The sequence below is a fragment of the Podospora pseudocomata genome, chromosome 4 (genome assembly GCF_035222375.1).
Source record: "Podospora pseudocomata strain CBS 415.72m chromosome 4, whole genome shotgun sequence".
Classification (NCBI taxonomy): domain Eukaryota; kingdom Fungi; phylum Ascomycota; class Sordariomycetes; order Sordariales; family Podosporaceae; genus Podospora; species Podospora pseudocomata.
This window is the reverse complement of record NC_085888.1, coordinates 1,207,665-1,221,587: the sequence shown is the minus strand read 5'-3', so window position 1 is coordinate 1,221,587 and position 13,923 is coordinate 1,207,665. Positions and strand designations below refer to the sequence as shown.

General features: G+C 52.4%; 3 protein-coding genes across 3 annotated transcripts; 1 reads left to right on the top strand and 2 right to left on the bottom strand.

The window, feature by feature from the left end:
• Positions 1 to 1,440: 1,440 nt before the first annotated feature.
• On the bottom strand, positions 1,441 to 2,932 carry UBC6 (Ubiquitin-conjugating enzyme E2 6). The gene is made up of 3 exons (XM_062890447.1): positions 2,682 to 2,932; positions 2,519 to 2,598; positions 1,441 to 2,457 (listed from the first exon to the last, which is right to left on the bottom strand). The coding sequence occupies exons 1-3, from the start codon at positions 2,706 to 2,708 to the stop codon at positions 1,764 to 1,766; spliced, it is 801 nt and encodes a 266-aa protein (XP_062743345.1). The 5' UTR covers positions 2,709 to 2,932; the 3' UTR covers positions 1,441 to 1,763.
• QC762_409930 (uncharacterized protein) lies at positions 2,895 to 4,997 on the top strand. The gene is made up of 4 exons (XM_062890448.1): positions 2,895 to 3,157; positions 3,250 to 3,297; positions 3,378 to 3,564; positions 3,624 to 4,997. The coding sequence occupies exons 1-4, from the start codon at positions 3,125 to 3,127 to the stop codon at positions 4,862 to 4,864; spliced, it is 1,509 nt and encodes a 502-aa protein (XP_062743344.1). The 5' UTR covers positions 2,895 to 3,124; the 3' UTR covers positions 4,865 to 4,997.
• A 13-nt stretch (positions 4,998 to 5,010) lies between these two features.
• CDR1 (Multidrug resistance protein) lies at positions 5,011 to 11,746 on the bottom strand. Its single transcript, XM_062890449.1, has 3 exons — positions 9,651 to 11,746; positions 5,866 to 9,592; positions 5,011 to 5,800 (listed from the first exon to the last, which is right to left on the bottom strand). The coding sequence occupies exons 1-3, from the start codon at positions 10,411 to 10,413 to the stop codon at positions 5,695 to 5,697; spliced, it is 4,596 nt and encodes a 1,531-aa protein (XP_062743343.1). The 5' UTR covers positions 10,414 to 11,746; the 3' UTR covers positions 5,011 to 5,694.
• Positions 11,747 to 13,923: the final 2,177 nt, after the last annotated feature.

Sequence of the window (13,923 nt, the reverse complement as noted above, 5' to 3'; positions counted from 1 at the left end):
GCCGAGTGTATGTCCCGTACCCTCTTCTGTTGTGAAATGTCCATGCTGACTGCTCATTTCAGACGAGTGGGCTCCGTGGTGGGGCTGGAATAGCACAATCAATAGAGATTATATTGCTGAGTATATTTCTCGTTCGCTCTATTATTATTCCAGGCCAGAAGAAGTTAGGAACTCCGGGTGCGACAATATTACGTGTAAGCCAGGTGCTTTATGTCAGGGATGGGCTTAGTTTGGCTAACACCTCTAATGATAAGACAGTTCCTGCTCCACAGGTCAGCCTATTTGAGGGACGACCTGCGGTGGAGAAATCAATAAGCTGCTCTTTACAAATCAACTTGGGAATTAGTTGCTAAATGCTGTTTGCAAGGCTATTGAGTATATGAGATACCTTTACAGGAATGCCTGAGTCAATAGATATGGTACATCATGCCCATGATTTGAAGCATAACTCAGCGGCTTTGTCTTGTTGAGCTTCCAGTTGGGCATCGGGGACTGGTGGCCATGTCCAGAAGGCGATAGCAGGAACAAAGATTAGCGAACAGATGCTTTGTTTGAATCAAACACCAAGTATGAGCGATGGCTTTCAGTCTTGTACGAAACGTAAATCTCTGCTTCTCTTGTTTGGAACCCGCATCTATTTTCTCAACGGCGTGGACATTCATTACCCATACTTAGACACCCACGTATTCAGCCATAAGCAAACATCATCACAACATCAGCCATGGACAGAGTCTTGGGAACCTACATCTCCAGCCGTCTCTACCAGAGACACAACGACCCTAAGGATCCAGCAAAGTACCACCACAACGAGATCTACGGCTGGACCAATCTCAACAATCCCAAACGTAGAGAGGGCGACCCTTGCAAAGAATGCAGGAAATCTACACAGACGCCTTACAAAGAGACCAAGAATACAGAGCTTGTCGACAGCACAGATCCGGCCAAAAGCCAAGGTCTTTCGCATCATTGGTGGCCAGGAGCTGTTTCCCGAGTGGCTACGCTCTACCAGGGTGAAATGCTGTGACTGCGGGACGAATCACACGCATGGCCTGAACTATCGGGCTTTGCGGATGTTTCCATGTTGATACCCGCTATGGACCAGACGATGAAGATAGTTTCAAGGTCAACAGGAAGCTGTGCACATGTGAAAAGGTGAATGAGTGGGGGTTCGAGGTTGGTCCGTACCACCCGCGGGAGGACAAGTCTGGAGGGGTGTTGAGTAGGGTGAAGAACAAGTTGTTCAATTAAAACATCAGAAGTCGTCTTTTCTCCCACTTGCTGCCAGCGTCTTTGTTTGAGTGAAGTTGGGGCCAAGAATCTGGGGTAGGACTAGAACTCTTCCTGTTCAGCCGATGCTCCACACCTGGTGTTCACTGCTCCACAGGGCTGAACTTCATGTTCCACAGAATGTACCACTTTTGTTTGGAGCGCCAGGTACTCAGTAGAAAAGAATGGTATGATCTTTAGATACACTACCAACAACTGCCTTACGTATTTGTGTGTTGTTTACTTTGCTGAAAGCCATATTACAAATGAACATACCGCCGAAATGTGCCGAGCAGAAAGCCTAGAAACCCTTCCATTTCCCGCATAGAAGTACAGTTTGAGCAAAGCCTAATGAGAAACATAACTCTTTGGCCCAAGATGAGGAAACCCAATTAAAAAACATGGTAATCCAGTGTTAAAGAGACCATCCGCCCTGCCTAAATGGCCCTCGCTGCATTCCCGAACCAACATCCAACTCGCCAACCTCTTTGCAAGACTCATAGAGTGCCCTCACCTAGTAGCCGTGCAATCAGAACATAAATAAAGATGATGCCTCCAACCACCAGCATCTTGTTGTTGCGAAGCCAACCTTGCCCTGCTTCTCGTTGCTGAATGACAGCATCCACCACCGCATGGGCTTGGTGGCCGCTCCCGGTAGCAATACCGAGCTGGGGCCCACAAGAAGCAGGGTTCGCCTCAACCATCTTCATCCCCGTAGCCGTATCAATCTTGTTTTCTCGCATCCACGCCCAGTTTTCAGCGTCAATTTCTGGCCATTCCGACTTGAACTTGAGACCGCCATCCCCGGCCTTGATGTTGCCTTTACCAGCCTTGCTGTCTCTTTTCAAGTGCGAGCCGCCCCCTGTCGAGTTCCACCACCGAGATCGCGCGGCATACATCCTCCTCTCGGCCTCGGTAGCCGACACCGACCCAGTGGTCATCTCCTCTGATGTCATGAACGAAAGCAGGCCGATCAGAATGGTCGATACCTCCCAGGCCGGATTGAATGATCGTGGGTGGAAATCCGAGATGGAAAGACAGAGACGGCTTGACGGTTGGAACCGGCCGGAGGGGGTGTGCATACGGATCGCTGGTGGGGCGAAGGGGTAGTTGGGAGGGAAAATCAGGGTTCCCCAGTACTGGCCGCCATGGTAGGGGGTGTCCTCAGGACCGGTAATAACATAGTGCCACCTGTAAGAGAAGCTGGTCAGTAGCCGCTCTTGTGCTTGCGCGGGGGAGAGGCGGTTCCTACTCCAGGATATTGGTTTCCGAGGGGTGGGCTTGGATGTACGGAGGTGGGTTTTCAGAGATGCTCTTGTATTCGCGCGTTAACTGGATAAGAGGAACAAGTCAGACATTTCCCCCACGAACGACAGACATGTGGCCAGGCCAGGAGGACCGAGAGAGACACTTACGCGCTTGTGCGCTGCACGACTGGCCATCTTGAACGAGGAATGAGGGACGTGGCTGATCGGGCGGGCGGTGACGGTGCGCTGAGAGAGAGACAGTGTAGTTGCTGAAACGGCCCAAAACTGCAGAGAAAGGGGCGCGCAGAGTGTTGAATGCGCTGGACGTTGGCTGGGGATAAAAGGCTTGTGGCAGCGTGGGTGACGAAATCAAAGTTGGAGGGCGAAGGCAAAGAGAGGGTTGCGGCTGACAGGCCCACTGGTCCTAAAGGTGAATGGAAGGAATCAAAGGAAGTGGGGCCTGCGCCTTCTTACGTCAGCGATGCACCGAAGCCAATATTAAAGTGGACCCGTTTCGAGCGCCCCATTCCCACGGACCCTTGTCCAATCCAATCCGGGACTCTCACTGAAGAGCTTCCGAACCCAGAGTGACAGCAAGCCTCACTCACAACATGGGAGCCTCTCTCGGCTCCGGCAGCAGCGGTGTAAGTTTACAAGAGAATGGCATTCTAGTGTTTGGCCAGCCGGACTCTGGGACTCTGGATGAAGACTATTAACACACCAATCTCACACATAGGCCGCCGTTCCTTCACAACACCAGGCCTACGATAGCAAATCGAACATGGTACAAGACATTTGCTTTCGGCGCTCTTGGCTGCTTAATTTACTGTCTCAGGGTCACTAACAGCACTCCCTCACGCACAGCTCGATGAGCACCTTCTCACCCCTGCTGCTATCAACTCCATTGAAGTGCACGGCGCCTCAAACACACGCCGGTCTATTCTCGATCGTATATTCAAGCCTCTTGTGGAGGGCCCCGAAAACTTATCCTCGACCCTCGGCGAGAGCTTGGAGCGTGTTGGTGCCGCTACCCGGCGGCTCTCCCGTTTTGGTGCGTCTGTGCCTCTTCATCAAGAACTCAGAACCATGCCTAACATGACCTTCACGTAGATATCTTCAAAGAGGACGGTTTCGGGGCATTCATTTCCGAGGCCAACCGGCCTGATGCTCCTCCCAACAGGACAGAGCTGGACATTGCCATTAACGTCAAGGAGAAGTCCAGACTAGTATTCACCGCCGGCACCGACTTTGGCAATGCAGAAGGCTCCGCTTATACCAATGGTGTATTCCGAAACATCTTTGGTGGTGCCGAGACTTTTTCCATCAACGCCAGTACCGGCACACGCACCAGATCAGCCTACAACGCCAGCTTTTCCACCCCATTAAACGCCAACCCAGACATACGGCTGGCCTTGGACGCCCTCCGCTCATCAACACAAAAGCCGTGGGCATCCCATGACGAACACCTCACAGGTGGCAGCCTTAAGCTCTCATGGTTGAGCGACAGCAACGCTACCCACACCGTCACGTACAACGGGGTATGGAGACAGTTGACCGGCCTGGCCCCCAAGGCTTCCCCCACCGTTCGGGCCGACGCAGGTGACTCCGTCAAGTCCTCAATAGGCCACACATACACTCTCGACCGCCGAGACAACCCCATGCTCCCCCAAAGCGGCTATCTCCTCAAGACCACCTCCGAGCTCGCCGGCTGGGGACCCCTAAGCGGTGATGTGGCCTTTGCCAAAACCGAGCTCGAAACGTCCGGTGCTATACCATTATCCCTCCCCGACCCGCAGGCCAAATCAGGTGTTTCCATCGGCGGGGGTGTCCGTGTTGGTCTTCTCTACCCCCTGGCACTGGGCTACAACCCTGCCGCTCCAGCTTGTCCAAGCCGCATCAACGACCGGTTCCAACTTGGCGGCCCTGCTGACGTCCGCGGATTCAAGCTCGGCGGTCTCGGCCCCCATGACGGCGCTGATTCCGTCGGTGGTGACGTTTTCGCTGCTGGGAGCGTGAACATGATGTTTCCTCTTCCTCGTCTGGGTGCGGACTCGCCGTTGAGATTCCAGCTCTTTGCCAATGGTGGCCGAATGGTGGCGCTTCAAAAGAAGGTGGCCACAGGGGAAAATGGGCGGGTGTTGGCCATGGAGCCAAGGAAGGTGTTTGAAGGTGTGGCCTCTGCTGTTGGGCAGCTTGGGAACGGGCTGCCGAGTGTGGCTGCTGGGTTTGGGCTGGTGTATGCCCATCCTATGGCAAGATTTGAGCTCAACTTTAGCCTGCCGCTTGTGCTAAGGAGAGGGGAGGAGGGGAGAAAGGGACTGCAGGTTGGTGTTGGTATCAACTTTCTTTAAGGTCCCGGTTGTAAGGGACGTGTCAGCGTCAAATGGTTGTATTATTAGTTACCGGAAACAAAAAAGCACAGTCTTAATTCAGTGACACATTATCATTCCATGAGCACTAAGACTCCTGGCACAAGCACGCAAAGAAATCAATATCAAAATAAATTGGTATCATATTGATTCATCCACTTCTATCATGACCCATTTTCCCTTTTGACTGTCGTTACTGTCCATGCACAATGGGGGCATTGTGCTATAGACAAGACAAAAAGCAAACCAAATCCAGGATTTATGTACAAGAAAGCAAATTCCAAACTGGAAATGCAAAATAAACGACCCGCTTTGCCATGAGGCTCATCAATGGCTGCCTCCCTTCCTAGGTTTGACCCGATACGAAAAGGAGTTCTATTCTTTTAGACATTATATAAAAAATAAGAGAGAAACAAGGACAGTGAAAGATGCAAGAAATGTACATTTGGTATCCGATGGCTTTGTATGTGTGTGTGTGTGTGTGTATGTGCGTCTGCTATGTGCTGCTTGCGAGACGGTGGTTATGAGGACAAGATGGTGTAAATGCTTTGGTGTCTGGTGAGACCAGGATTAAGCAGGGGCGAAGCAAAAACAAGTCGCAAGATATCAAGAGCAAAAGCGGACTTTGCCTCGATGCCGGTGTGGAGGGGAGATCATGATGACGGGAGGTGTGGGGACAAGATGCGCATCGTGTCATGACACGAAAGACGAACTCATACCACCTCACCCAAGCATCATCGTTTTCGTCGTCTTCGTTACTTGGCTGAAAATATTTGTTGGGTCTTTTTCGTGGGTCGCAGGAGAAGACCGATCTACTCCTTCTTCGCCTTGGCACCGAGCTTCTTCTTGGGTACACGGACGAGCCAGTATACACCGAGAGCAGCGAAGATGTTGAAGATGATGAAGGCCCAGAGGATACTGCAAAGGGAACAAGATTAGCTGGCTGAACATGAAAAGAATGAAGAGAGAGTGGAATCACATACCCAAAGTTGCGCCATCTGTCGTCATAGTTGGCGCCGACCTGAGCAAGGAACACGTTGGTGTCTTTGATGGTGCAGAATGAGCACATGTCGGTGCTGTTGGGGTTGGTGAGATAACCACCGGCAATCTCCATGTAGGAGTCGAGGTACTCGAAGCAAGTTTGACCCGAGGGGGGCGCAAACTTCTGCAACTCATTGGCAGCGCAGACGACTTCGGAGTTGGCGACAGCGGTGGACAGCATGGCGCTGACAAGGTACGTGAAGGGACTGACGCGATACATGAAGATCCAGAATCTGGGCATGGTTTCAGGGGTAGCCAGGACACCGCAGAAGATCAAGCACAAACTGAAGAGCAAGTTGGCGATGTTGCCGCCTGCTTCGGCCGTCTCAAAACCAGCAATGATGAAATCAGTGAAGGTGGAGGTGAACAGCATGAAGGCGACCAGAAGCAGGAACATGAGAGCGCCACGCTCGGCAGTCTGGCCGGCGGCGGCAGCGTTTGCATCAAGCCCGACGGGGTAGTACCAGGTGACGAACATCAGAGCGGCCATGAGGGTGTTCCAGGGCAGCTCAACAATGATCTGCGAGAGCATAAAGACCTTCCAGCTGTAGACTTTGGAGGGACGCTCGCGGACCTCATACAAGGAGCGTTGGACGACGAAGTGAGGCATAGTCTGCTGTACGAGCTGGCCGAAGACGGTGAGAATGTTGAAGATGGCAAACATCTGGTTCTGGAGACCCTGGATGGTGTTGGGAGCTTTGAAAAAAACGAAGCCGATGAAGAGCGAGACGATGAGGCAGAGAATGGCCTTGGAGTAAATGTAGGTGGGAGTGCGCCAGTATTGCTGGAAGACACGATGGGTGACACTGCGGAGTTGCTCGCCGAAGGGAGCAGCGAACTCACGATAACTTCCATCGTCGGTGGCGAGGGCATCAGAGGGCTTGGCCTGGGCCTTGAGACGCTGAAGCTCTTCCTGGACGGCAGCATACTCGGGACTCTCGCGCCAGGCCTGGTGCCAGTCGACATTGGTAACACTTCCAGGGGCAGCACCGATAACCTCCAACATCCACTCAGCGGGGTTGGCGTCAGCAGGGCAAGGGAAACCACCATTGCGCTCAAAGTAGGAAGTCATGGTCTTGGAGTTTTCGCCGATATCGCCAAAGTACACAGTCCTGCCACCCTTGGCCAGAAACAAGAGTCTGTCGAAGCGCTGGAAGAGCATGGCCGAGGGCTGATGAATGGTGCAGAGAATGGCTTGTCCGCTCTTGGTGAGCTTCTCGAGAAGATCCAAAATGGCCCAAGATGTTTGACTGTCGAGACCGGAGGTAGGCTCATCAACGAAGAGGAGCAGAGGGGGCTTGGCAGCAAGTTCGACACCGATAGTAAGACGCTTGCGCTGTTCAACGTTGAGACCTTCGCCAGGGACACCGATGATGGCGTCAGCGTATTCCTCCATTTCCAAAAGCTTGATAACCTCATCAACATAAGCGAGCTTCTCTTCGCGGGGGACGTGCGCGGGTTGACGAAGGAGAGCGCTAAAGTTCAAGGCCTCGCGAACGGTGGTAGTTTGAAGATGAAGATCCTGTTGCTGAACATAGCCGGTCTTGCGCTGGAAAGAAGCGTCTCTGGGAAGGCCATCAACAAGCATTTCTCCCGTGATAACACCCATGGAGGTTCGGTCAGCCAAGCAGTCGAGAAGAGTGGTCTTGCCAGCGCCAGAGACGCCCATGAGAGCCGTGAGGGTACCGGGCTTCACCCATCCGTCCACATTGTTCAGGATCTGGCGAGTCTCCTTCTTGACCTTGACCTCGTAGCAGACGTTGTTCCAATGGAAAACACTAGTCGAGCCCTGGATGTTGCCACTCTCCTTATCGGACTGGTACCCAGCAGCCGCCTTAGCAACAGGTCCAGCAACAGCGACACCGCCAGATTCGGCATCACCCTTGTTCTCCTTGAAGGACGCAGGCTTGTGGCCGCGACGGAAGAGCAAGACCTCACCCTTGCTCTTGGCAGCAGAGACTGTCTCAGCCGCAAGCATGTAGGTGGTGGTGAAAAAGGCGATGAAGGCGAGCAAGATACCAAAGTTGCGCCACTTATGAGACACGTAGTACCTGAAAGCCGAGTTGATGTAGTCGTCGCCATTGACAACAGATGAGCCAGCAATGGAACCGATGGCGGAGCAAGCGCGGTTGGCCGGGCTAATGTCACCATAACCAGGAATCATGAGGTTAGGCACAAACTGGGTGCAAGTGAAATTGCGACCGTGGAATTCGTTGACCATGAGAGATTCGAAGGAATAGGCCAGGGGATCGATGTAGTTGATCCAGCGGCACCATCCAGGCATGTAGTCGATGGGGATGACGAAACCAGTGAAGATGACCAAGGCGAGAATGATGGCGGCGGCGGGAACCATGGCCTGCGAGAGCGTTCTTGTGGAGCTGGCAATTGTCCGGAAGATCATGGACATGACCAGGACAGTGAAGAACGAGAACAGCAGGAAAAAGAAGAAAGCGCCCGCTTCCCGACGCAGATTCGTCATGAAGTACAAGGTCAGGTTAAAGACGAGGGTGTTGGCAATCTTGTATGGCAAATCGCACAGCATCGAGGCGATGGCTTCAGCAGATGGGTGGTAAAGAGCGTAGGCCTTGTGTTTTTCGACAATGGGACGTTGCGAGTAGAGAGTGAGAATTTCGAGAGCACTGGAGAAGGCGTTCATAAGACAAGCGAAGAAGAGCAAAGCGCCACGCTGGTAGAAGCTGTCCGTTGTGGGTTGGAGGTTGTAGAAGATACTGGAGATGATGAGAGCCATGATGGTGTTTCCAACCAGAGCACCAATGCTCAGACTAGGATCACCGGTCAGGCGCTTCCAACCTCTCCAGAGGCACAGCTGAATCTGCTGCATGTAGGAGAGGGTGAAGGGCGACTTGACACGCTGGCTCTTGGCCTGCTGGGCTTGCTTGGACGCACGGAAAGCTTCAGCATCGGGACCGTTGATGGGATGCGACGCCTTGTAGGCTTCGATCTGGGCCTGCAGAGCCTGGTACTCGGGGCTCTTCTTCCAGGCGGCAGCGAACTCATCGGGTGTGCGGGGAGCCTTGTCCTCCCATCCAGGACGCACAACACGCTCCAGGGGACTTGTCATGGAAGTTAAGAAATCGGGGGTGGTCTGGCGGGAAGGGCAATCGAAGCCGAGTCTCTCGAAGTACTGACGGGCCTCGCTGGCCTTTCCGAAGAAGATCTGACGTCCTTCGTAAAGCACGAGGGCCTTGTCGAAAAGGTCGTATGCGCTCTGGGGAGCCTGGTAGATGGAAACGCAGCAAGTGCTCTGGAAAAGGTCGCTCGACATTTTCAGGTTCTTGCAGAACTCGATGGCATTGGCGCTATCAAGACCTCTTGTGCTGTTATCCCAGCACTGAAGAGGGGCACCGGACAGGGCAGCCTCGGCAATGGTGACACGCTTGCGCTCACCACCAGACACACCGCGAATGTACTCGTTACCTACACGGGTGTTGACTGTGTGGCTGATGCCGAACATGGCCATCACAACATCCCTCAAGTGCTGGGCAAACATGTTCTTGGAGACTCCTGGGGGAAGTTGGCGGGGCGCGCGGGCGCGGGCAGCAAAAGTGAGGGTGTCGCCAACTGAAAGCTGGGGGAAATGTGTGTCGACCTCAGCCGTGTAGATGGCCTCACCACGATGGTGCGTATGCATCTCCTTGGCAGTCATGCCTGAGGCACTGGTTAGCACGGCGTGTTTGTCGGCCAGATCGGCGCAGATTTCACATACCTTGGTAGTTGAAGTACGAGTTCTCATCCATGTAGATGCCGTTGTAGTCACCGGCAATGGTCTTGAGAAAGGTACTGCAGCCGGAACCTGGGGGACCAAGCACAACAAGCATCTCTCCCTTCTCGACCACACCATCGAAATCGCGCAAAATGTCAATGCGACGTCCCTTGTTGCCGGTCAGCTTGCGGACGAGCCCAACGAGCTCGAGCCAGACGTTGGCAACATCCTTCTGATAATCGGTGGGCGCGCCGAAGCCGAAGACGTTCAGGTGCTGGAAAGCAACACCGCTGGTCCGGAAAGAGGCGCCCCGGCCGTCCATCATGCTCACGACGGCCTTTGCCCAGGCCTTGCTGTTGAAATTGGGCCCATTGGGGTTGATGGGCGAGTTCTCATCTTGGAGGGCGGCTTCGAAGACATTGGTGCCGGGCTCGACACCGTAATGCGACTGTGAAGTGTACTTGCGCGCCAATGCAAGAACGGCGCTGTGGCGGCGCTCCTCCTCAATGGCTTCCTCATCCTCGTCGGCGGCATCGGTGATGTTGCCCTTCTCATTGCGAATAGCGGCTTCACTGTCGGCCACCTCAGTCAGGGACGTAGCCCTCGTCCTGCTCACGTCGTTCTCATTCCGTCCCGGTGAAGAACCCCCAGCAGTCACAACCTCCTCCCGCTGCTGGTCGTTTGTCGTCGTTCGCCCAAGAGGCGCTCCGGTACTCTGCGCCGTGAGGTCGTAGTTCCCGAAGGAACCTGCCCCAGTAAAGGACATGGTCGGTTCGTTGGCTGTCTCCAGGTGGTGGCAGTTGGCGAATGGGGCTGCGAGACAAGATCGGTGTCTATCACTCAGTCGCAAACACTCTCAGTCTTCGAAAGTCGTACAGTTCGAAGAACAGCAACGGCGCAAAGAACACCAAGAACACCAAGAAACTGGCAAAAGTTAAAGAACGAGAGACAAGAAGACGAACAGTCCCACGACGCGTCAAAATACAACGACGACGAGTCTGGTTCGATTGCACTAGAAAAAAAAGACCTTTGCTTGGCCCCGATCGGGGGTCGCGAATTATAAAAGTGACAAGTCTGGGCAGACGGAGTCTTCGCAGGGCCCGAGCGGAGCTAGTCGAGATCTGGGCAACGGGGTTTGCGCCCACCACGCAGTGCGAGACCTGCCCACCGCCCCGGGTTCTTCTTCTCTTGTTGTTCGCCCAGCTCCCAGTAACCACTTCACAGGGAAAGTTCCCGGCAGCAAGCGTGAGCCTTGTGGAGCTGGATCCCCGCCGTGGGCTGTCTCTTCATTGGGTTTGCCGGGGCATCCAAGGCTTCGAGGGAACAAACTGGCGATGCGTTTGATGCTGGCACGGCTCCCGTATGTAATGCATTACGCGCCGTGCAGCCGGTTCCGACACTTCGTGAATTTCTCTGTGACTTCGAGGTCGATCGTGCCATCTCTATGACGGATTGTTCTCACGCATGAATGTTTGGTATCGACATGTTGTGGTGTAGGGGATACTTGCCCCCTTTGGCTCGTTTTCGTTCCCAGAACCCTGATAAGTGCTTGATCAGGCAACGGGTGAGATCGTGGATATCGTTAGCGGGGTTTTTGGTCCATTCACCGGCATGCGAAATTGCACCGTGGGTCCGTTACATCAGCTTGTTCCTGGGCTTCTCTCCCCCACCAACCGTCAGTCAAGGGGGAAAAAAAAGTTGTTTGTGTTTGCCTCCCCCACAAACAGAGCAGAACCTCCGCCCCCTTATCAATCTGAATCTGTCAGCATACGCTGCCATCAAACCCTCCAACAAGTAATCATCCCTCGAAACCACAGCTGTCTGGGCTCGGTCATTGTGAAAGTCGGGACTGTGTGTCTTTGCGCTTCCGCACTCGAGCCCCTCGTTGTTCCCCTGAGTCCTGACTAGAGACCCCCGCCTGTTTGTCTCAAGCACGTGGGGAACACCCGACCCCCAAAGATCAATAAAAAGGTCTCATCTTTTGGAAGGCCTTGGCGTTTTCTATCCCACCCAATCCAGGCGCAAGGGAACGGGACTAGACGGGACGAATATCTTCTGCGGATCAAACGCCATCCGAAGAAAGTATCCCGACATGCCGGGATTCATGTGGGCCACTGACGGTCTCAGCCCCCTTGGCTCGCAGACTTTTCGGGGTCCATCAACAGTCCGATAGCCCGCCGTGCCCTGCCGTGACAAGACGTCGCGGAATGCCAAATATCACCATTTCACCAGCACAACGGCTCCGGGAGAGGCCCGCGCCGTGCTCTGATCTGTGTCCGGCCCGGCTCAGCCCTACAAGATCGGAAGTCTTGTGGAAGCCGGTGCACTTGTCACATCCGGTGTCAAGCAGGTTGATATCGGCTAGTCCGCTCCGTATGGACTGCCAGCTTTACGCGTACTGTCGACCGCTCAATGCTCGCTCGACCACTCCGAGGTCAGATTCCCGATCCCGATTACGAGTACGAAACCGCGTCCCAGTCAAACTCTCAAACAGTGTCAAGACTGTGCCATCTGGTCCTGTTGGATCAGACCCGATCGCTGATTTGGTTGTCAATGAAAAATCAGTCTAATAATCGTGGCAGAGTACTAATCAAGATGTCGCTGAGTAAGCGATGCCCAGCAAGATCATGTATCTTTTTGATCTCCACCATGTTAGAATTGCCACACTCAAATTTTACATTCCACAGTTGATGACCTCATGACATGACCAGATACCTCGATGCCAAACGTCTTTTGCCCCACTGTTGCCCACTCACTCTCTCACCGTCTAGTGGTTACTGGTGTCAAGTACATGTTTGATGTTTTTGTATGATTTTTGGCTGTATGAATCTTAAGCACTTCATTCAACGGTGCAGCCCGTGATCGTCAACGAGCTCAAATAAGGGAGTGAATATTGACCGAGTTGTTCATGTTCACTTCTGGCTAGCTATAGACATGATGTCAAAATGGTTTTGTGGTTTTATGCTTTCCAGAGAGAACAGTGGCTCTAAGAAAAATAAAATCATATGTACTAACAGAATGCAATTGCGCTAGTTTGATTCACACTGGCACGCCATGGACAAAAAGGTAACTGGCACTGCAAAAGTACCGAACTGTACCTTGAGAGGTAGTTAATGGGACTTGAAACATAGCAATACACTTCTCTGCTTTTAAAAAGTTGTAGGCGACTCAGGTGCTTTACAGACAAACGATTTGCCAATTCCGTAATATCTTCCTAATCTCAGACATTTGAAAATTGATAGGTGGTGGGTGGGCAATCATCATGGTAAATCGTTAATCGTTATTGAGAACCTCAGGAAGTCACTACTCAGATCGAAATTTGCCATGGAGTACCACTCACGTTCTAGAGAGAATAATGGATAGAGAGAATAATAGATAGAGAGAATAATAGATAGAGAGAATAATAGATAGAGAGAATAATAGATAGAGAGAATAATAGAGACTGCCACTGAATTCAAGTGCCAGAGAGATAGCAAGAACATCTAGAAACATGACAGTGAGGCCTTGAATGATAGACAGCAAGTACGCTCTAAATGCTTACCGGATATCTCCTATTTCCAAAACATTGAACGGGGTGATTGACTTCTGCTGGGCCCTTTTAACTGCCTCTTGATGCATATACATGGCTCTGTAGTCCTTACCAGGTATGCTTTACTCAAAGGTGAATACCCTCTGGGCAGCAGTCGGCTCTTCATGACTGGAGAAGAGTAAAACACACTCGAAAAGCTCTAGAGCTTGCATTCGCCCTGGCAGGCTGATCGAAAACTTCAACATACTTGAGTTGACCTTGGACACCATCATTGACAACGTGCCAATAGCTTCAAGGCCGTCCTAACATATTTGAAGTGCAGTTTACATTCATTTCGTAGTTTATACCATTCAAAGTTTTTTGTTATACGCCACCGGAGTCAAAATAACCTCTGTGACTTGGTTTTAATCTCAGTGCAGATTAGGCAATAAGGTCCAGCTTGATGATCGTACGACTGAAGCATCCAAAATGTTGAAGGAAAGGGGTCCACCTGGAACTCAGTGCTTCTATATGGTTACATGGAGAAACTTATCCGGCATTTTCTCGACAAGTATGTAAGATAATTCAAGGATAACACCAGCTTTCACGCTGTGCTTGAGATGAGGCAGCCATCATGAGGCCAGCCAAACTCGGGCTGAAACACCTACCGACCCAAGGAATGTACTCGTGGCTATTAGAAAAGATGAAATAAACTCTGGAAAATGCTCACAGTCGCACATAAAATCTCTTGAGAGGCTCTTTGATAAG

Excerpts from the sequence above, each read along its gene's own strand:
- UBC6 (XM_062890447.1), bottom strand. The coding sequence starts at position 2,708 with ATGGCCAGTCGTGCAGCGCACAAGCGC. Across the intron at positions 2,599-2,681 it reads GTCGTGCAGCGCACAAGCGC|TTAACGCGCGAATACAAGAG; the intron begins GTAAGTGTCTCT and ends CCTCTTATCCAG. Across the intron at positions 2,458-2,518 it reads TCGGAAACCAATATCCTGGA|GTGGCACTATGTTATTACCG; the intron begins GTAGGAACCGCC and ends CTTCTCTTACAG.
- QC762_409930 (XM_062890448.1), top strand. The coding sequence starts at position 3,125 with ATGGGAGCCTCTCTCGGCTCCGGCAGCAGCGGT. Across the intron at positions 3,298-3,377 it reads ACGATAGCAAATCGAACATG|CTCGATGAGCACCTTCTCAC; the intron begins GTACAAGACATT and ends CCTCACGCACAG. Across the intron at positions 3,565-3,623 it reads CCGGCGGCTCTCCCGTTTTG|ATATCTTCAAAGAGGACGGT; the intron begins GTGCGTCTGTGC and ends ACCTTCACGTAG.
- CDR1 (XM_062890449.1), bottom strand. The coding sequence starts at position 10,413 with ATGTCCTTTACTGGGGCAGGTTCCTTCGGGAACTACGACCTCACGGCG. Across the intron at positions 9,593-9,650 it reads CTCGTACTTCAACTACCAAG|GCATGACTGCCAAGGAGATG; the intron begins GTATGTGAAATC and ends CCAGTGCCTCAG. Across the intron at positions 5,801-5,865 it reads GACAGATGGCGCAACTTTGG|TATCCTCTGGGCCTTCATCA; the intron begins GTATGTGATTCC and ends TTCCCTTTGCAG.